Below are 20,620 nucleotides of genomic sequence, written 5' to 3'. Positions count from 1 at the left end.
TTCGTGGCAACACTGGACGCAACAACGAAAAGGCCGAAAATGACAATGCCGATTGAACGAAAAACAGAAGCGAGCTAAAAAGGAAAAGTTAAAAGTAGCGAATGAGACTGGAAGAAAAAAAAACGAAATCAAGCCGAAAACCTCCTGTTTTTTAGTGACGAATCACGGCTGAGCGCATTTTATGCATTGTTTTTGAAATGCATTGGTTATAAATGTGTAACAAAGAGAAATACTGCAAATAATAGAAGCAAATTTTATCAAGATCAGTGTATTTGTGCAGATATTCAGCCAGTTCTCGTGCGTTTAGGTGTAAGCAGCAAGAAAACGTACAGTGCACCAGAGCAATAAATACATTTATTTTTTGTAGCCATCGTAATTACTTTTGTCCAACAATTGACAAATAAAAGTATAACGATCACTAAAGTAGTTGGATAGCGACTAAATAATAGAACAATGAAGATAACGGTAACCACGCTAACTGATAGCGTATTTTTCTTGGATGTTTCCGAGGAACTGGAACTGGAAAACTTCAAGGCATTCTGTGAAGTTGAATCTGGTCTACCCAGCGCCGAGATCATTATTGTATTCAATGGGGCGCCATTGCTGGATGATAAAAAATCGCTCAAACATTTCGGCATTAAAGATGGTGACTGTGTTATATTACAGCGTTTACCAATCGCTCGTTCCGCTGGTGCTCCAGCAGTTGGAGGTTTAGGTGAGTAAATTAGACATATTTTTATAAGCTTTTATTTATCATGAATGTAATTGTAAATTAATAAATTAATTGCATGTATGTAGTCCTTTTCTGATTGGTTGTTTTTGTATGCCTGGTTATTATTTGTCTGTATAAGTGGGTCAATGCGCTCCAACTCCTCATATATCCACCCGTAATTTTTCCACGCTTGCATTTCCATTCTTAAACAACAAATAGCTCTACTGCATTTACTTTGACTGAAAAAATAGCTCTCAGTCGCATTTAAATCGATCGTATCGTATTTGGACGAACAAGTACATATCGTCGTTTAAAGTGCAAAACCGCGTATCAGCAAAATTCAAAACCGCGTATGTGAAATTGTAGAAATTATTTTCTAGAGCGGAAAAACACTCAAATTTCAAAATGATTCTCTTCTTTATAAAGCAATCGCTTATCTGCCTAGTATATTTCAAGACGAATGGATAAGGATTGAGCCAAGAGCTTGTGTGAACAAATCCAATTTTTGGCAGCCAATGTCACTTTTTTGCAAAATCACGATATGCGGTTTTGTACTTTAAACGACGATATCGATATGTACATGCATATGAAGGTACATATGTACATATACTATGTTTATTTTTATGGAGCTACATATCTTTTGGTCTTCAAGCTCACAAACGTATGAACGTTTGTAAACAATTATGTATTGAATGCGACCTCGCTAAGATAAAAATATTTTCTGCGCAGTATAAGTGCAATGGACATCTGCGAATTTAAAACATCTTGTTGAAAGCAAGGTCATTGTAGAACACAATAGGCCTTTTTTATAGCTAGAAATGCAATAATAACTTTGGTAGACATGACTGCATAACAAATCTCAAATTCATGTGATTTATGCTTCCGAAGTTATAGCTGCTACAACATTCCACGCCTATGGGATGTGCCAAGCCCACTTTTTTAAACTCATTTATATATACCTTCCTATAAGCGCCTACCATATAAATGTCTTCGCACCAAATTTCCAGTTATAGCTGATTAAAAATTTCAGCCCTATGGGATGTTGCAAAATTTGCTATATATGTAGTTGCAAATAAGACCATACCTATAACACAAATAAGTGTGCAAAGTTTAGTGCGATTCCTTGTCGCGGTTCAAAAGTTATAAGGTAATAAAAAACAGACATTCACATTTATATACATATATAGAAGAAGAAGATAGATAGATAGATATGTAGGTATTGTACGTCTGCTAATATTCAAGGTCAGACGTGTAGCAGAAAAGTTTATTCACTCGCTTATTTTTTTCACACATTTAAATAAACAAATAAGATAAAAGTTTATTTGATTAAACAAGCTAAAATTCCATTGATAAAAAATTCACCAGAACGTTACGTATCTGTTGGTCAAATATAATTCTATATTTTTTTCTCAATTCTAATATGTTAAAATTCCTCTGTACCTCTTTGCATACATCAGATGCAGCCTCGTCAATTGGAGGTATAGATTTTAGTAATATACTAATACCCGGCGTTGGTGGCAGCAATACTTCCGGGCTGGCACCAGGTTATCGTCCCGCACCCAGCGGTATGGATTATTCTGAATCTGATGAATTTAATGTCAACTACGATGATGATCCAGCTGCTGTGCGTCAAATGTTTCTTTCAAATCCGGAATCCTTGTCATTACTGAAACAGAACAATCCAAGACTAGCCGACGCATTGCTCTCAGGAAATTTGGAAAACTTCGCAAAGATATTACGCGAGCAAATCGATCTCAGAAAACAACGTCAAATGCAACGTTTACGCATGTTGAATGCTGATCCATTCGATGAAGAGGCGCAACGTCTTATTGCTGAGGAGATTAAACAAAAAAATATTCAAGACAACATGGCAGCCGCCATTGAATATAATCCAGAAATCTTTGGCACTGTCACTATGCTGTAAGTTGCAACTGATGGTAGCACCTTTTTCTATATAAATTAGCCTATCTATATTTATTTTCAGCTACATAAACTGTAAAGTCAATGGTGTGCCGGTAAAAGCGTTCGTAGATTCAGGTGCACAAACTACAATAATGAGTGCAGGATGCGCTGAGCGCTGCAATGTGAATAGGCTAATCGATACTAGGTAAGAGTGTTAATATTGAATTCTAACCGCTTTGTATTTTTTACACCCTCTAATCAGCATGCAAGCTCAATTATATAAACTTAAGAACAAAAACATTTTTGCATCTTTTTCTACATTTTATTATAACGCTTTTATCAACTTGCAATGTTGTGTGTCCAGACCACCATTTATACTATAAATGTAGCAAAGCTATTTATGCCAAATTCTAGATATCAACCTAGTCTAGATATCAACCTCGTTGTAGGCATCATATCAATGAGATACAATTAGAAGACTCTATATGTCGCCCCGCCAGAAGAAGTTAAATATTGCGCCTAAATATATGCACTATTTACATACGCTACAGCGGAAATGGACGACAGCCCATTTCTTTTGAGGGATTTCGCCGACCTAAACGGGGTTAGATCGTCGAAACACAACGACCAGACGTGGACGAGACAGAACTTCGTCTGCCTCGAGAGACTCGGACCACAATAGCCCAACTGCGCTCTGGTTACTGCAGCAGGTTGAACTCAAACCTCTGCAGATTAAGTGAAGATATTCCAAACGAATGCCCGGCATGCGGAGAGTCGCCCCATGACTCACAGCATCTCTTCGTATGCCCTCTAAACCCCACCACGCTAACGCCCCTGTCCCTATGGACAGACCCCGTCGAGGCTGCACCCTTCCTAGGGCTGCCGTTAGTGGAGCTTGATCTGGGCGGGATTTTTGTAGCCGCCACAACAACAGCACGCCATTTCTTTAAATGAAATTAACTGCTGCTATATGTATGCATGTACATATGTATGTTTCTACTAAACGTGAGCGAACAACATTTTGTTTGCATTGTATTCTGTTCTCTTTTAACTACTAGTTGAATTATTTTATAACCTATTGCAAAATTTTATACAGACAAGACTAAAAATAGAAAATAAATAAAATAAAAATAAAAAATTTTATGTACGCTTTTATAAATGGACTAAAAATTAGAAAACAATATTTCTCAGTCCCATAGAATTTTTTTTGATAACTTTTGATTTTGAAATTTTAGCAAGTCATGCGTGGGGCGTATGTAATAGACCTGAATTGATATGAAGGGTAATATATGTATGAATGTGGATATATGAATAACGACCGCTTGAATTCGATCTCAAATTTGTACTTTCTCTGTAGAAATTTTAGGTCTATGTTATGTAGTTTGACTATTGTCAATTAAATCTAATGCTTTGCATTGCATTGCATGCGCTCCACGTTTTTCGTTTTCAATCGCATAGTGGTTTATGACTTTTGCTAAAATTTGAAAATCAAAAGTTATCGAAACAAATTCTATGAGGCTGAGAAATATTATTTTGTAATTTTTAGTCCATTTATATTGTATATTAAAAAGTTTTATTTTATTTTTTTATTGTACCATGCTTGTAGATGGAATGGCGTTGCCAAGGGCGTTGGTACTCAGCGAATCATTGGCCGGATACACATGGTTCAATTGCAGATTGAAAGCGATCATCTAACCTCGAGCTTTTCAGTTCTGGAAAAGCAACCAATGGATATGCTACTCGGACTCGACATGTTGAAACGCCATCAGGTAATCTTACTTAATTTTATGGGCTGCCTAAGAATTTAATTTGCTAATCAAACCCCTTGTAATTGCTACAGAAATACAAAACACTTATTTGTTAAGTTAATTTCATAATATGTATTTAGAAATTCATCGTTATGTGTTTTCGCAGTGTAATATTGATTTGCAACGTAATGTGCTGCGTATAGGTACTACCGGTACCGAGACCCAATTCTTGCCCGAAAATGAACTGCCAGATTGCGCACGTCTTACTGGTAATTCTGAGGAGGAATTAAAGCTATTGGAGAAATCAGCCAGCGAGGCAGAGTCGCGTGATATACAGCAAGCGATTGAACAAAGCAAGCAAGATGCAGGTACTTTATATTAGCTTTAATAAATAAAAAAAAGCAGCTAGTAACATTGCCATTACCATAGCATCAACTTCGAAGAGATCTCAAGGTGGTACATCTAATAGCGTATTATCGAATGATAGCTTCACTGAGAGTGATGTCGCCGATTTGGTTAGACTTGGTTATAATCGTGATGATGTGATTGCTGAATTGCGACGACATAACGGCAATAAAACGCAGGCGACAGCTGCGCTTATTGCTAAGTCGTTGAGATTTTGAGAAGACGTTGGCGTCGTCAGCACTGTCGCCGCCCTAAACCACTAGATCAGACACAAAAGATATAAAACGCAATATTTAAAAAAAAATGTAACGGATTAACCATGCCACTGTTTGCAATACATGTTTACATATATAAATCTTACATGTATGAATATGCGTAAAATTATCATTATCTGATAAAAGAAATGACATAAAACACGTGCAGTAGCAATATTTTGAGAGAAAGCGTCAGCTTCGGGAATGGATTAAGCCTACCACATCATACAAACTACCTCAGGCTAGAGCATTTCTTATTATATACACATGGAGTGGACAAATACTGCGATGGATTTGTGGGGGAAAGTCACCAGACTCGGATCAATTGAGAATAGCTACAAAAATATAAATAATTAATTGAACAAAACTGTTATCATTTAGATATTAAATTAAAATTTTGGGTGAATGCGAAATGTCAACGAAAAATATTGGTTTTTGAAGGACTTCAATACACTTTTTATAACATCGATTTTTTGGGTCTAGTTAAGTAACGAAACAGGTTTCCTGTAAAAATTTATGATGTATGTACGAAAGGGGTTTAACTTGCAAACGTAGCACGATATAAGAAAAGTAAAATGGAAATACTTAATAAATAAAGAAAAAATAGGTGAAATTAGAACAAAATCAATCTTTCATTTCTTGTATCGTTTGAGTAAAGAAGAAGATCCTGAATATAGTAATGCAGCATCACTGCCCTAGACGCATGAAATCACATTTCCTGTATGGGGCCGAACTCCTATGCGTATGTAATAATTACCACAATATTACAATATTGCTTCTATCTTGATGCGTTGTTGCTGATGCTCAACAGGAAATCTACTGAAATGATGCAGAAATCACGTAGTAAACATTTTTATAATGCAACTGCGATTTCAAACTTTCGCTCCTCGAACGCGTGATGAAGGCAGTATACCAAATTATCTCGAAGGAAGTGATGCTCTTTCATAAAAAGCGGCACTGTCGCATTTATTGCAACTCGAATACACCCTATTAAAATACAGCCTCATTGCGTAAGTCGTAAATTAGGGTAAATTGTACGACTCGACAACATTGGCATTATTACTCTCGTAAACGACGAAAATCGTCGAAAACTATACAGTGCTTGGAAGTTCTTTCGTTTTAATACACTAGTCGCGTGGAAATTTTAGGCAATGACGTGAAATTTTCGAACCGAACCGAATTGAAATTCTCATATAAAAATTTAAGATTAGCATTAATTTCTTCATGATCCAATGATCGGATTTAAACCAAATTAGTATGGGACCATCTATGAGGTGAAACCTTTCCTTGACTTCAAAAAAACGGAGGTTATCAGTTCGTCGGAATATTTTTTTTTTATGTATGTTACCGCATAACTTTGAACCACGTTAACCGATTTCGATAATTCTTTTTTCATCGGAAAGTGGTACGCCAGGGGTGGTTCCATACTAATTTTGTTTAGAACCGATAATTGGATCGTGAAGAAATTAACGATAATCTTATATTTTTATGAGAATTGAAGTCGGTTTTGATTTTTGCTTAAAAATGACTTGTAAGTTTCCTTAACTATGATTATATCAATTTTAGTAAACTAATTATGGCATACTTTTCCACTTTTTTGTTCTTCTATATTTTATCATGAAATTTTACTCCATAATTGCATAAATTATATACCTTCTTCGTGTCCAAAAAACGTGATATACATATAGGGATTCACAAGACGTCATAAGGTCCTTATTGTCCTAAAATCGTCAAATTTTTCAAAAACAGTTAAAATGGCTTAGGGATTTCAAAGGTCATAATAAATGCTAATTATATATTTTCTATCCCTTTAAAATTATTTGGTTGCAGTTACAAATAAAACCTGTGTTAATCGCTATTTAACTTTACTTGACGATTTTAAGACTTTACAACGCTAAAGATGTATGATTAATATTCTATTAGATTTATTTCAATTTCAATAGTTTTGATTGAATTCGTGGTTGCTTTTAAAAAAATTGTTTGTAATAAGCTCTGTTCCAGCGAGACTTGAGAATCTTTATATGTATATATAAATGATTCCACTAATCGGTTTTTAAACAGAATTTTACATAACGAATTCACATAACTTTCGATAACTACTCATCCTCCTCATCTTCTTCTTCATCTTCGTTGTCATTTTGTGCAGCTGCACGTTCGCCTCTGTGGTTGAACTCTTTTTCTGGATCGAATTGCATGCCTTCTTGGTCGCCATCCGCGTCTTCATCATCGTCACCACCAACTTCTTGATTTTCAGCTTCCGCACGCTCCAGGCGACGCGCCAAATCGGCTTCATCAATAGCTGTAACAAGTTTCGGAGGCATTATTACTTTGAATTCTCCTTCGGAATCAATAATCTTATTTCGAATGTTTTCAATAGCCGTTTCGAGAGCTTTCAATCCTTCAGCTTTTTTAGTTGTCGACGTTGTCATTACATATCTACATTGCAAAAATTTTTTTTGTTAATTTGTTTTTGAATAAATTTTTTTAATAATACCTACAATGGAGGTGCAATTAAATTAATACGAATTGGCAGCTCTTCTGTGCTTAAATCCAATCCTGTTCTTAATGCAGCCTTAACAGCATCAATACCCTCATAACCATAACACGAACATTCAATATCGGCGCGAATTTTCACCGTAGGGGAAACCAGTTTGCGCTTGATGTTATTCAGCAATACTTCCTTGGTGTGTTCATCCAAGCCGCATTCGTCGAACACAGAAGGTTCTGTAACAGATTGCTTGAAGATGTCGTACGCAACGGTCTTGCTGTTATATTTCTTTTCGAAATGCCAAGCTGTCTTCAAGTAGAGTTCTTCCAACTTTTCACTCGAATCATACTCTAGAATATCGGCCACATGTCGAAGTAAGGAGTTCACAGCCTTCGCTTTTGCGAAGCGCTCAGAGCACTTCTCTACATCCTCCGCCGAAACACGACGCTTCGACAAGTCAATATAGCCCTTTTCTTTGTCTACACGTATCACCACAACCGGTTCTGTTTTGCCTACTCGAATCAATTTATTAATGGAACGAATACGACGGCGAGAAAGCTCCGACAGCAGAATCATTCCTTCAATATTGTTGTACTCCAGCAGATGTACGTAAGCGCCCATTTCAGCGATGGACAATACATTCACCATGACGACATCTTCGACCTCAGGATACTTTTCGCTATAAAAACGTGAAGTTAACGCCATTTTCGCGATATTTATTTGTCTTTTTAGTAATTTTTACACAAATTTGACCTAAAATTGTACGTAAGGCTCTTCTTCGGTGAAATTCACGGCAAAAACGTGTACACTTTTGGAACAATGGGCGTATGAAAGGAAAATGTCAAAAATGCCTCCAACAACGTATGATCAGTGTTGTCAGATTTTTAGTATGCCAATTTTATATATTTTCCCGTTTTTCATTTTAGGTGTTCCCCTTTTTATGTAATGCAGCGTTTTTGCTGCATTAAAAATGCAACATTTAGCACTTTCGAACATATGTTTTCGAAGAGCGTTCATGCTATAGCATTTAGCAAATGTACATTTACGCGAGTTCGAAATCGTATGCTTTTGACAAACAGCCGTGTTCCAGTCTCTTATTTAGATGCGTATATATTACGATCAATTCTCACGCAGGAGATAATGAGCAAAAACCCTACTGAAAAGGAAAAAATAAATTTTAAACCAAAAATTCAATACAAAAACTTGTATTGTTTTAACCATAACCGAAAATTTGTTTGTGTATATATTCATTTGTCGGTGCTGTCAATTAAAAATTTCTCACTTAATTAGGAAACAAAACGAACCGAGTTGATCACAAATTGACCCAGATTTCTATCAGCATCAAATCGATGTTGAATTTGCTTAACTTTTCTTTATCCAAATATGTAATGCAAAATAAAAGAAATCTCGATCGGCGATCACTGAAACGTAGCTAGCAACTGTATACTCGAAAAAGCAATGTTGCCACTTTTTCTCTTTAAACCATGTTCGAATCGTGGAAATTTTGGAAGATCACAGGGTTGCTTTTAGCATTTAGATTCTTAATGCAAAAATGGAGTTGCATTTAGTTGCATTTAGGTGACGAATTTTGTATGGATAAATGTACATTTAGAGTAGCATTTAGAGCTAAATGCGCTAAATGTGCTTTTACGCGTAAGCAAAAACAGCCTATAACACAGTTTTTAGAAATGGCAAATCGATTTTTCTCCCCTTTTTTTATTTTTTATACGATCAGTAACCGTATTTTAACAATTCAGTCAATAACAATAACAATTCAATTTACATGTAATATTATGCAGCGTTTTTGCTGCATTTAAAATGCAACATTTAGCACTTTCGAACATATGTTTACGAAGAGCGTTAATGCTATCGCATTTAGCAAATGTACATTTACGCGAGTTTGAAATCGGATGCTTTTGACAAACAGCCGTGTTCAAGTCGCTTATTCAGACCCGTATCTATTACGAACAATTCTCACGCAGAAGATAGTGTTTAAAAAACCTACTAAAAAGGCAAAGATAATCTTTAAACCAAAAATTCAATACAAAAACTTGAATTGTTTTAACCATAACCGAAAATTTGTTTGTGTATATTTTCATTTCTCGGTGCTGTCAATTAAAATTTCCTCACTTAATTAGGAAAAAATAAAACAAACAGGGTTGATCACAAATTGATCCAGACTTTTACCAGCATCACATCGACGTTGAATTTGGGTAACTTTTCTTTATCCTAATAATGGAAAATAATACATGAAATCTCGATCGGCGATCACTGAAACGCAGCTAGCCACTGTATACACGAAAAAACAATGTTGCCACTTTTACCCATTAAACCATGTTCGAATCGTGGAAATTTTGGAAGATCACAGGGTTGCTTTTAGCATTTAGATTCTTAGGGCCGGTTGTTCAATGTCTGATTAGCACAAATCGGAGGTAGAAGCTCCGGTTAAGAACAACTACTACTTTATCGATCACATGTTACATGCATGATGTCGAAATCGTCGTTAGTGTAGTGGTAGTGATCACCAGACATTGAACAACCGGCCCTTTTCCCACAACACTGACAAAATTCATCATATGACTATTGTCACAATTACTGCGCCTAAAACACAATATAAACATTGTTTCGCCGTTGTCACTTACTCAGTAGGTCATAACAATAAGGGCCAGTTAAACATAGTTATCGACGTTACCGAATCCCTGTTGTATGCATGGAGTCGAAGACGTCGATAACGATGTTTAACCTCAGATTAGTGTTAACTTGTTATTGAGTAACCGGCCTTAACAGCCCTATTCCGCCACACTGACAAAACTCACCGCGATGACAATTGATCTAAAAATGACAATTGCAGCTTTTTGGTATTCGCAGCAAAATTCAAAAGCTCGAATCATGCCAATTGTCATTTTTATTGTCATGACCTTTTGGGCAGGTGACAAGGCAAAAACATATGTTAGTGTTGGTTTAAAAAGTGCGACAATTTAATAAATTTGTGAAAAAAATATAAAAATCAACTAATTTCAATGGCAGAAGAAATTTTAGTTGTTTGCGCAGCCGTGCTTGTGGAAGACGAGCAGCTCCGGATGCTCCCTACAAAACTGCACATAAAATTGGAGCTGCTCCTACGTCGTCCGCTTATATTTTGCATGTCTAATTTTACGAATTTATCTATTTCACACAAATACTCACTTTTCTGGTGTTTCACCGCTCATATTTTTTGCAAATAATAGCGTTGACCAGCTGTTTCTACAACAATGAACTTTTCAACATGCATGGTAAGTTGACAAAAGCTTTTCGCTAGTCATTCTTTGTTAGGAATAGCAACGTGCAACGACAATGACAAAATCACGACAATGAAGGATGATCAATTGTCATTCTGTTGCAAAACCGGAATAGGGCTGTAAAACTGACAATTGTCATACGACAGCTTAAAATAAATTTGCGGCATAGAATTAGGCGAAGTAGTAAAGGCAATAGTCAGCCGCTGAGTTTTGTCAGTGGTGTGGGAATATTTAAGTATCTCGCGAAATGAGCGAAAAAATAAAGTATCTTCCGAAAATTTGCACAAACACGTATCACTTTTGAAGTATATGGACAGCAACACTGATCCTCAGCTCTCATGTGCGACGCGTTGAGAATTTTCTTTCTCAGCCGTACACAGTGTAAGCAGTGTTGCTGTTTGGATCCATATACTTCAATATTGATACGTAATTGTGCAAATTTTCGGAAGATACTTTATTTTTTCGCTCATTTCGCGAGATACTTAAATTTTTCGGGTAGTAAAAATTTTGATACATGACAAAGAGAAAAAATTTATGTACGTAGGAAGTGGCCGTTTTAGAAGTTTTATCGAAAATATTGAAACGTTTTGGGGTCAAATAAGCTTAAAGAAAAATGTTTTAAATGAACTATATATAAAGAGCTGACTACATTTATTTTTAATTTACTTTACTTGCCCCTTAATTAGCTCTCCAGCTGCCGAGCGTATATTTTCAGATTTAAGCTTGATTCAATATGAAAAGAGAAATAGAATTGGATTACAAACTGTTGAGAATATGATGGGGCATATTAATAGTAAAAGTAAAGTGGACACTGGAGGTAGTCTCAGCTTTTTGACATAATTTCCAACGAGCTTAACGTGGAAAGTATCACAAAATTTAATAATTAACGTAAATGATCGGCAGCTAATAGTTTTAAACCATGTTCTGACTGACATCGAAAAATGTTTTCGTTGCTAAAACTGGTTTTTGACCTAAAACTTGTATTTTCGTCCATGTAAAATCTTTCAAACGAAAACCAGTTTTCGCTGAAAACTGCTTGAAAACTCACGTTCCACTCATTCCAATCGGTGCCTTTATAAGTTTTTTTCGATTATTTATCGAAGTGGAAGTCATATTTTATCATCGTTAATACGCCATTTAGGTTTTATTGTTAATTGGCTGGCCAAAGTAAAATAAGAATAAAAGTAAAAGGTTGAAAATGAAGAAAAATTATTTTCGTTTTGTTTTTGTGTAGCAAAACTATAATCAAAAGGTGTAAGAGATGTCAACGAAAACACCAACAACCGGTGTGAACAGCCTTTAGCCCACAATCCCAAATACCATGTTCTGACCGACAACGAAAATACTTTGAAAACGTGTTTTGGGATTGTGGGCTGAAGGCTGTTCACCGGCTGTTAAGGCCCGTTTACATACAACTTTGGCGTTGCGTTGGCGTTGGCGTCGCTTCGACAGCTGACTATGAATACATGCATTTATATGAAAGTCTCCATATAACCAAAGTTGGGCAACGCCAACGCCAACACAACGCAGAAAGATGGCCAACTCTCAACTTTTCGCGTGCGTCGTTCGTCAGCTGTTCTAAATAATCAAAATTATGTGATTTAATTTTGATTTTTAATCAAATCCGGGCAAGAAATATAGTTTTTAATGCAATTATTGATGTAATTTTTTTATCTATCTGCCGCTAGTGTGTTAATTTAGTGACCAAAGTATTCTCTGCTACGCGTTCATTGTAGCAAGCACGGGCGTTACTCGCGCTGCTGTCAAAGCGACGCCAGCGCCAACGCAACGCCAAAGTTGTATGTGGACGGGCCTTTAGTGTTTTCGTTGACATTTCTTACATCCTCTGATAACAGCTTTGCTACACAAAAACGAAACCAAAATGCTTTTCCCTCATTTTCTTTTCATTTGCAACCTCTTACTTTCATTCTTATTTTACTTTTGCCAGCCAATTAACAATAAATCCGAAATGGCGCATTAAAGATGATAAAGTATCACTTCCACTTCGATAAATAATCGAAAAAAACTAGTGAAGACACCGATTGGAATGAGTGGAAAGTGAGTTTTCAAGTAGTTTTCAGCGAAAACTAGTTTTCGTTTGACAGATTTTACATGGACGAAAACACAAGTTTTAAGTCGAAAACCAGTTTTAACAACGAAAACATGTTTTCGATGTCGGTCAGAACATGGTAAAACTCGTTTTCAAAGTGTTTTCGTTGTCGGTAAGTATTAAGGGCCGGTTACTGGTCTGGTTACGGTCTGGTTAATACTAATCTCCGTTTAAACATCATTATCGACGTGTTCGGCTCCATGCATATAACATGGAGTCGGTAACGTCGATAACGATGTTTCACCGGAGATTAGTGTTAACCAGACATTGAGTAACCGGCCCTAAGTATGTACATGTATTTGAATTCAAGGTTCTATAAAGTCAATACATAATATTTTTGTTCGTCGTACAAGATTAAAAACAATAATCTCTTTTTTTGATAGATTGTCACAATTTGTAAAATATTTTTCTTCATGTACATACATACATATGTATGTGTAAGAATTTGAATTACATGGTTTTTCGGTTATTGACAATTATAAAAAGCGAAGGTATGAAACCAAATAAAATTTTTTTAAGTTTTTTCTAACTTGATACTTTGATACTTAAATAAACATTTACATATTTTCAAGACGTCGCGGCAACACTGAAGGCCCGTCAACATTGAACTTTGGCGTTGCGTTGGCGTTGGCGTTGCTACAACAGTTGACTATGAATACATGAATTCAAATGCACCCGTCCACATAGCCAAAATTCGGCAACGCTCACGCCAATACAAAGAAAAAATATGGCCAACTCTCAACTTTTCGCTTGCGTTGCTCATCAGCTGTTGCAAATAAATAAAATTATGTGAAATACTTTTTCTTTTTAATCTAGTGCGGGCAAGAATTATCGTTTTTATGCAATTATTGATATGAAATATTAATTCATCTGTAGTATGTTAATTTAGTGACCCAAGCATTCGCTGCCAAGCGTTCATTGTAGCAAGCATACTTTTGACGTGCGTTCTGTCAAACCAACGCCAACGCGAAAGTTCTATGTGGACTGGGGCCTATTTCATAAAGCGATAGTGATAATTTTGTAACGACAGGCATTTTCCATGTTGTCAGTGACAATTCGACAGTTTTGTGGGTGTTTTGTTTCATCAAAAAATTTTCACCACCTCTTAAGTTCCATGAGAAATTCCATTGAAAAAGTGACAAGTTGTCATTGTCGGGATTCAAAATTGTCGTTGACAAAATTGTCGCCAGTCATATGAAATTTATATGTAAATTATATACAATATTTGCATTTGCATTATTTTAGTTTTAAGAAATATTCAAATTATTGAAAAGCTATGAAATGCGCGTAATTACCATATAAATAAATTTACAAAACTCTTCTGCGAAAGCTTTCCGACGGAGCTATTTGGTTTTGTCGTCATTGTCGCGACAATTTTGTCAGAGTGACAATTGTCAGCACAATTGTAGACAATATTCCGTATTATCACTGCCGCTTTCCAAAATATTTCACAGTTGCCTACAAACGTATATGAAACAGGAAAAATGTCGCCAACAATTCTGGCAGTGAAGTTTTATAGAAAATTCGACAATTGTCGCACCTTTCACTTTTATGAAATAGGCCCCTGGTCTTGAGTGTAAGATGCCAAAAGAAAAAAGTAATTTTCTGGCTGACGTTTGTAATTTCGACGCCATGTTATTTTCTTTGAAAGTAAGCAAAGAATATGAAGACTAAGCATAAAGACAAAAATGCAAGCAATTTTGTAGCACATGTTTATGCTAACAAATTTATTATTTTTGTATGTGTTTTTGCAACCAATCACCGCGCAAAAAAATTATTGAAAATCGGTTAAAAATCACTGAAATAAACCACCGACAAAATACACATAAAGAAAGAAGCAAAACAGAAATAGCAAGCTTCAAAATCACGAACGTCACACACTTTTTTCTCAATCGCTATTACAAATGGCTGCTTCTCAACCGGTCAGGTCTGTTCTAATTGTTTCATGGCCTAGTAACGCAAGAGTAATATAATATTTTTATATGCATTTGGAAGCGTTTTTCAGTGTGGGAAGCTTTTCCCATAGCATCCTTTCTTTCTATTTAAGTAGAGATTGTTGATTAACTTCCACCATTCATTTTCAGATCATACATTAAGGGCCGGTTGTTCAATGTCTGATTAACACAAATCGGAGGTGGAAGCTCCGATTAAATACAACGACTGCTTTATCGATCACATGTTATATGCGTGATGTCGAAAACGTCGATAATGATGTTTAACCGGCAAGTATCGATAACCAGACATTGAACAACCGGCCCTTAATCTGCACTTAAATGGCCAAAATCGGCTATTTAAATATGAGATATGCAACCCTGTGTTTGTACCAAACAACCAAGATTGATTGGTAGGTTGTTTAATCAATCCCTCAAATCCCACCAAAAAACAATCAGCTGTTCAGCATAAAATGTAAACAAAAAATCGAATGCAACAACAATTTCAAGGAACAAGCAGAAGTGCTGCCAATTGTTTGGCATATTTTGATCTGAAACCCAACAAAAGTTATATGGCATTTAAACAACAATACACAATTAAACTTGAGTGCCATTTAAATATGCATTTGAAATTGGCCCTAAATATTGGTTAAAATTTAGTTTTGGCTTGAATTGCTCGGCTTCTTTTAATAGCAAAGAGTATTTTATAAGAGTCCAAAGGTATATATGGTAACAAAGGGAGAGGTTAACCACCCACTATCAAAAATTTATACACATAAAAATACATACTTACTTTTTAGGTACATTTATCTACATTTAGGTAAAATTTTTTCGGCAAATAAATACAATTAGAAAATTTAATTTTCATCCCTAGTGTGAAAAGATATTTTTTATCAGCGATTAGGTGGATGCTGCCAAATCGATGAAGAGAGGGCTAGCGGTCCGCAAATAGCGCCACTTTATTTTCTACATGGTGTAATAACGGACCTGCGAAATGCGCCGCCTCTATACATAAATCTTGCTATGCATTGACCATTCATGGTTTTGCTATTGTTGGGAACATTAGCATTTTGTCTTGAGTGAATTATTATAATGGAAGTTAAAAAAGTAAAAACAAAATTGAATACGTTGGGTGTAAGTATTCTCACGCTGAGTTGCTCATGAATATTAACTCGTATTAAAATACTTCAGATTTTTTTATAGAACTCTGCTCCTTCGATTAGCGAATCCTCCATTAAATTGCCGTACGCACTTTCGCGATTACGATCCAAGTAACTATTCTGTCACTCTTTCATAAGTTCATATATTACTACATACTATTTTAGTCTCAAATCGCATGAGAGCTCCTCGTGTAAACAGACATGAGGACGAGTGAGATTTTTCTTACCGAAACAACTCTCATAAGAGCAAAATACCAGTGAGAATCCGTTTACGTATAAACACCCATGAGAATTTTCAGTACAATATGGCGGAACTCTCAAGGTATTTACTCTCATCGTTTATGAGCACCTTTAGTCAAACCACTTTTGTGAGAGTTACTTCCACTCTCTCTCAGTCCGAAGTTGCAGGTTTTAGTCCGAAGTTTTTCTTCCTGCAAATTCATGAAAAGTGTCAAACTATAGGCAGAAAGCAAAGAACCTTAAGCGCCACGGAGACTATCAAATACCCAGCTAGCAAAATTGCCAGAAATCTGTTAAGATATCCGTCAGACTCGTCGGCAACAAAGTCAGAAATCTTTCTGATTTTGGCGGATATCGGTCAGAAAAGCGTGTGGAGAGGTTGACAGGAAGTCTAACCGACACGAAGCGGGAAATTCTGACTTAATTACGGACGATTTTGACGAATATCTTACAGATGTCTGACCAAATTATCAAGGAAAATAAGAATTATCAGACGTGTATGCCCGAAATCGGACATAATTCCATCAGAAATATCGGATAAGGAAATAAATAAAATTCTCCGGACAATTCGCCCAGAAATCTGTATGAAACCTGTAACAGCTAGGCGTACATTGCACCCGATAGGCCGACCGATTTCGACCGATCAATTTGACCGTCCGAGCTGATGTGCACACTTAACCAGATTATTTGCCGACCGTATTTGTACGAAAGGTACATTAAAAACAGGTAGAAGCCAATGTGACGTCAAACTTACAAGCGTCAAGGTTTTCGGGAGAGTAAAAATTAGAATGAGCATGTGAAATGAAAAATAAAAAAATAAATTTCACCGGCTGACGTTTTTAAGTAAATTTGAAGTTTATTTTTGTTTATTTATTTGTTTAATGTTAATTGGTTTATCGTTTGTTAAGCAATCAAAACTTGATTGATGAGTTCCGTTGTTGTTGGAGGGTCTTTCCGGTAGCTCTACGCCGCAGCTGCTTTCTCATGTTTAAAATGTTTACAAAAATTGATGGTATGCGCATTATATATGACACCTCAGTGCTTCAGGTGTTAGATTTTTAACGTGTGTGCAGATGTTCGCGATATTACGAATTATTACACATTATTATAAACCGCACAATTATATATACAGAAAAGTAAATTGCACAGCACTACAAAAACTCAAATTTTAATTCAAAGTTGCTATTAACTAACATTTAAAACAAAACGACACGTTATTCCAGGAGTAACGAAATATAGAAAAATATTAACAAAACAAGTTGAAGTTTGTAAGTTTGGTTCTCATGAGAGCAATGCCAAAATGGCTTCTACCTGTATTTATGGGCCTTGATCTAGTTTTCATTTCAATTTTGTAAGCAGTGAAATATCTTGATAAATTTTAATTAACATACTCTAAACATGTGATTTTATAGGTAATTTTTTTTTTGTTTTGCCGTCAACGGCCGATGTCGGTTCGGTTATCGGTTTATGTGTGAGAGCGCTCATATAATCACAAGTATTTATTCATATCGCCTGCATAGAGCCGATATCAGCCGATCACAATACCGCCGATGACGGCTGCAGTGTGCGCGTAGCGTAAGACTTGACTAAATACAGTATATTTTGCCTTGCTGCCTTAGATAGATAGTAGGTTGGGTATGGCACTGCGATCAGTAGGTCTATTGTGCCCCTAGCTCATCACAACACATCAACCAGCCCCAGAGTGTCTATATATTTCATAATAGACCCCGGGGACAGTGAGTGTATGTGCTCCTCTCTTGGCCAGACGTGTCCTATGCTCCTATACCTCCTGCGTGCAACGGCCTTATACTCCATAAGGAGGTGTGGAGGAGTCTCCTCGGCTGCATCGCAAAGCGACACAGGTCGCTGTACCAGATACCTAAAAACCTGTAATAATTCTTAGTTTCTCTTTACAGATTGTAACCTCCTAATAAGCTTTTCGCCTGACGTTGGCCCATGGTGGCAAGCCAGTGTAGCTCCCTCAGTTTGCTGTTGTCCCTTCTGAGCATTTCCTTGGTGGTGTTGGGTCCTACTGCCAGAAAGGGCTCAGGTCTTATCGTGGTAGAGTAAGCGGCCGTTCTGGCCAGATGATCAGCTTCCTCATTTCCTGCAACCCCCATGTGCCCTGGTACCTACATTAGCTGGATATCGTTGACCTCCGCCAGGGCATTGAGCCTCTCTACACACTACCAAACCAAGGAGGACTTGATCTCGAATGATGAGAGGGCCCTAAGTGCCGCCTGGCTATCATCTAGTATAAGTATCCTTTCGTTCCTATAGTCCTGCGAATGTTGATCTCAGCGCACATACTGATGGCGTAAACCTCCGCTTGAAAGATGCTAGGAAAAGTTCCCAGGGGCACCGAAAGCTTCAGCCTAGGGCCGTACACGCCTGCTCCAATCCCCGCGGGTGTTATAGAGCCGTCAGTGTACCACTGTATTGTGCTCGCCTGTATGTGACTCTCTATAATAGAGGTACGCCAGGTCGCTTGTTATAAGTGTGGGTCCTGAAATTTCTCTTGAAGACCACCTCTCTGTTAATATCGTCCCTGGGGAACAAAGCCAACGGGAGCTGGGTACCTAGCTTGTCCCAGTTCCTAGATGATAACACCTTGCCTTTGCCGAAGCCCTCCCTCGCAAAGTTAAGTAGGGTTCGCTTTGCAGCCTGTTCAATTGAGAGATGCATTGGCTCGAGTTAAAGCATTACCTCCAGCGCTGCCTTCGGGCATGTGCGCATTGCTCCCGTTATACAAACACATGCCAGACGTTGAATCTTGGATAGGGTCTGCCTCACCGTTCCCATAGTAGTCCTTTAATACCAAGCCACCGCACCATAAGTCACTATTGGTTTCACTATCATGGTGTACATCCATCTGAGGATCCTCGGAGTGCACCCCCAGGATTTACCCGCTAGACATTTGCACACCATCATCGCTCTCGTGGCCTTAGAGGTGACTGCCTCAACATGGGCCCTCCACAGAAGCTTGGAGCCCAGGGTAAGCCCCAGATACTTAACCTCTGTGGCGACACTGATTACGACCCTGTCCAAGGTCAACTTCCTCATCCCCTGGAGAATTCGTTTCTTAGTGAAGGGGACTATGGCTGTCTTAGAAGGGTTGATATTTAAACCTACGTCTGCGCACCACCTTTTTGCCAGGTTGCAAGTCCTCTTTGGACGTTGTCGTCCGCGTACCCTTGGCAACGGACGCCCTCGTTAGTAAGTATCTGTAGGAGTTCGTCCACAACTAAGCTCCACAGTAGAGGACCCTTTCATCATTTGTAATCGAACGACGCTATCACCGACTTCAGTTTCGGAAATCCTGCTCTGAAGTAACCTTGCTATCCATCTTCGGATGGTTGGCTGAACGTTATGTTTCCTAAGAGCTCTGTCGACTCCTAAATGGGAGGCGGTATCGAAGGCCCCCTCGATATCGAGGAAGGCACAGAGAACCACCTCATCACACTCAACCGCCCCTTGTATTTCCTCCGTTAGGGCATACAGCGCAGTATCCGTGGATCTCCCCACCCTGTACGCGTGCTGGTTGGAATGCAGAGGGTTTTGTTTTAGAGCCTTAAACCTGATTTCATGGTCAATAATTTTATCCATTGCCTTTAACATAAAGGATGTGAGACTTATCGGCCTGAATGACTTGGCAAGAGAGTAATCCCTCTTACCTACCTTCGGGATAAAGATAACCCCGGCCCTCTGCCATACCTTGGGAATGTGAGCCAGTGCTAGACTGTCCCTCATAATGTCCACAAGATATGGAAGTAAGAGCTCCCCGCCCTGCTTCAGCAGCGCCGGACATACACCATCCACCCCAGGGGCCTTGTACCGTTCGAAGGAGTCCAGAGCCCACCGCACTGTTTGCCGGTTTATAAGTCTTTTAGCCAACTTCCAGTCCAGTGGAGATGGCCTGAACATACGGAACAACGTATCCCCGGCGGTGGGAATGGCGTCCGCAAAGTGGGCCAACAGCCTGTCCTCTAACTCCATACAATCCACCTTTCTATGTTGTGCCTCTATTGTGGTTAGTTTCAACCTAAGTACCTCTTCATATTTACCCCAGTCTGTTTTGCTGGGGTTTCTCTTTGGGTTACCTGTCAGAACCTCAGCTCCCAGTGCAAATCGGATAATTCTGTGATCCGACAGTGAGGGCCCGGGTGAGACCCGCCACTGAACGATCAGAGGACTGGCCAGTCTGTTGCTGAGAGTGATGTCAAGTACCTCCTCTCTGACCCTAGTTATGAACGTTGGTTCATTACCGACATTCTGGATACACAGGTCTTCACTGAATATATATTTCAATAGGCACTCACCCCTACGGTTTGTGTCCGAGCTGCCCCACTCTATATTGTGGGCGTTCGCATCGCAGCCGAGAATCGCCGGAAG

General features: G+C 37.9%; 2 protein-coding genes across 4 annotated transcripts; one reads left to right on the top strand and one right to left on the bottom strand.

The window, feature by feature from the left end:
* Nucleotides 1-143: 143 nt before the first annotated feature.
* Nucleotides 144-5,645, top strand: LOC118750726 (protein DDI1 homolog 2-like). 3 transcript variants are annotated; one of them, XM_036485458.1, is made up of 7 exons: nt 145-309; nt 368-715; nt 2,170-2,632; nt 2,697-2,819; nt 4,221-4,383; nt 4,529-4,730; nt 4,792-5,645. In XM_036485458.1, the coding sequence occupies exons 2-7, from the start codon at nt 454-456 to the stop codon at nt 4,983-4,985; spliced, it is 1,407 nt and encodes a 468-aa protein (XP_036341351.1). In that variant the 5' UTR covers nt 145-309; nt 368-453; the 3' UTR covers nt 4,986-5,645. The 3 variants fall into 3 exon arrangements, with proteins under 3 accessions (XP_036341352.1, XP_036341351.1, XP_036341350.1); XM_036485459.1 differs by having other exon boundaries at nt 144-715; nt 4,768-5,645; XM_036485457.1 differs by having other exon boundaries at nt 145-715.
* A 958-nt stretch (nt 5,646-6,603) lies between these two features.
* On the bottom strand, nt 6,604-8,341 carry LOC118750725 (eukaryotic translation initiation factor 2 subunit 1-like). Its single transcript, XM_036485456.1, has 2 exons — nt 7,520-8,341; nt 6,604-7,457 (listed from the first exon to the last, which is right to left on the bottom strand). Exons 1-2 carry the CDS (start codon nt 8,212-8,214, stop codon nt 7,118-7,120), a joined length of 1,035 nt encoding a protein of 344 aa, XP_036341349.1. The 5' UTR covers nt 8,215-8,341; the 3' UTR covers nt 6,604-7,117.
* Nucleotides 8,342-20,620: the final 12,279 nt, after the last annotated feature.

This window comes from Rhagoletis pomonella, unplaced genomic scaffold (assembly GCF_013731165.1).
Source record: "Rhagoletis pomonella isolate Grant_MI unplaced genomic scaffold, Rhpom_1.0 Rhpom_scaffold_00373, whole genome shotgun sequence".
Classification (NCBI taxonomy): domain Eukaryota; kingdom Metazoa; phylum Arthropoda; class Insecta; order Diptera; family Tephritidae; genus Rhagoletis; species Rhagoletis pomonella.
Note: the sequence above shows the minus strand (reverse complement) of the source record. Positions and strands in the feature narration are given on the sequence as shown.

What these genes read in the sequence shown, in the direction of transcription:
- LOC118750726 (XM_036485459.1), top strand. Translation starts at nt 454, where the DNA reads ATGAAGATAACGGTAACCACGCTAACTGATAGCGTATTTTTCTTGGAT. An exon ending in TCCAGCAGTTGGAGGTTTAG is followed by an intron (nt 716 to 2,169) that starts GTGAGTAAATTA and finishes TGCATACATCAG; the next exon opens with ATGCAGCCTCGTCAATTGGA. An exon ending in ACATGTTGAAACGCCATCAG is followed by an intron (nt 4,384 to 4,528) that starts GTAATCTTACTT and finishes GTGTTTTCGCAG; the next exon opens with TGTAATATTGATTTGCAACG.
- LOC118750725 (XM_036485456.1), bottom strand. Translation starts at nt 8,214, where the DNA reads ATGGCGTTAACTTCACGTTTTTATAGCGAAAAGTATCCTGAGGTCGAA. An exon ending in AATTTAATTGCACCTCCATT is followed by an intron (nt 7,458 to 7,519) that starts GTAGGTATTATT and finishes TTTGCAATGTAG; the next exon opens with ATATGTAATGACAACGTCGA.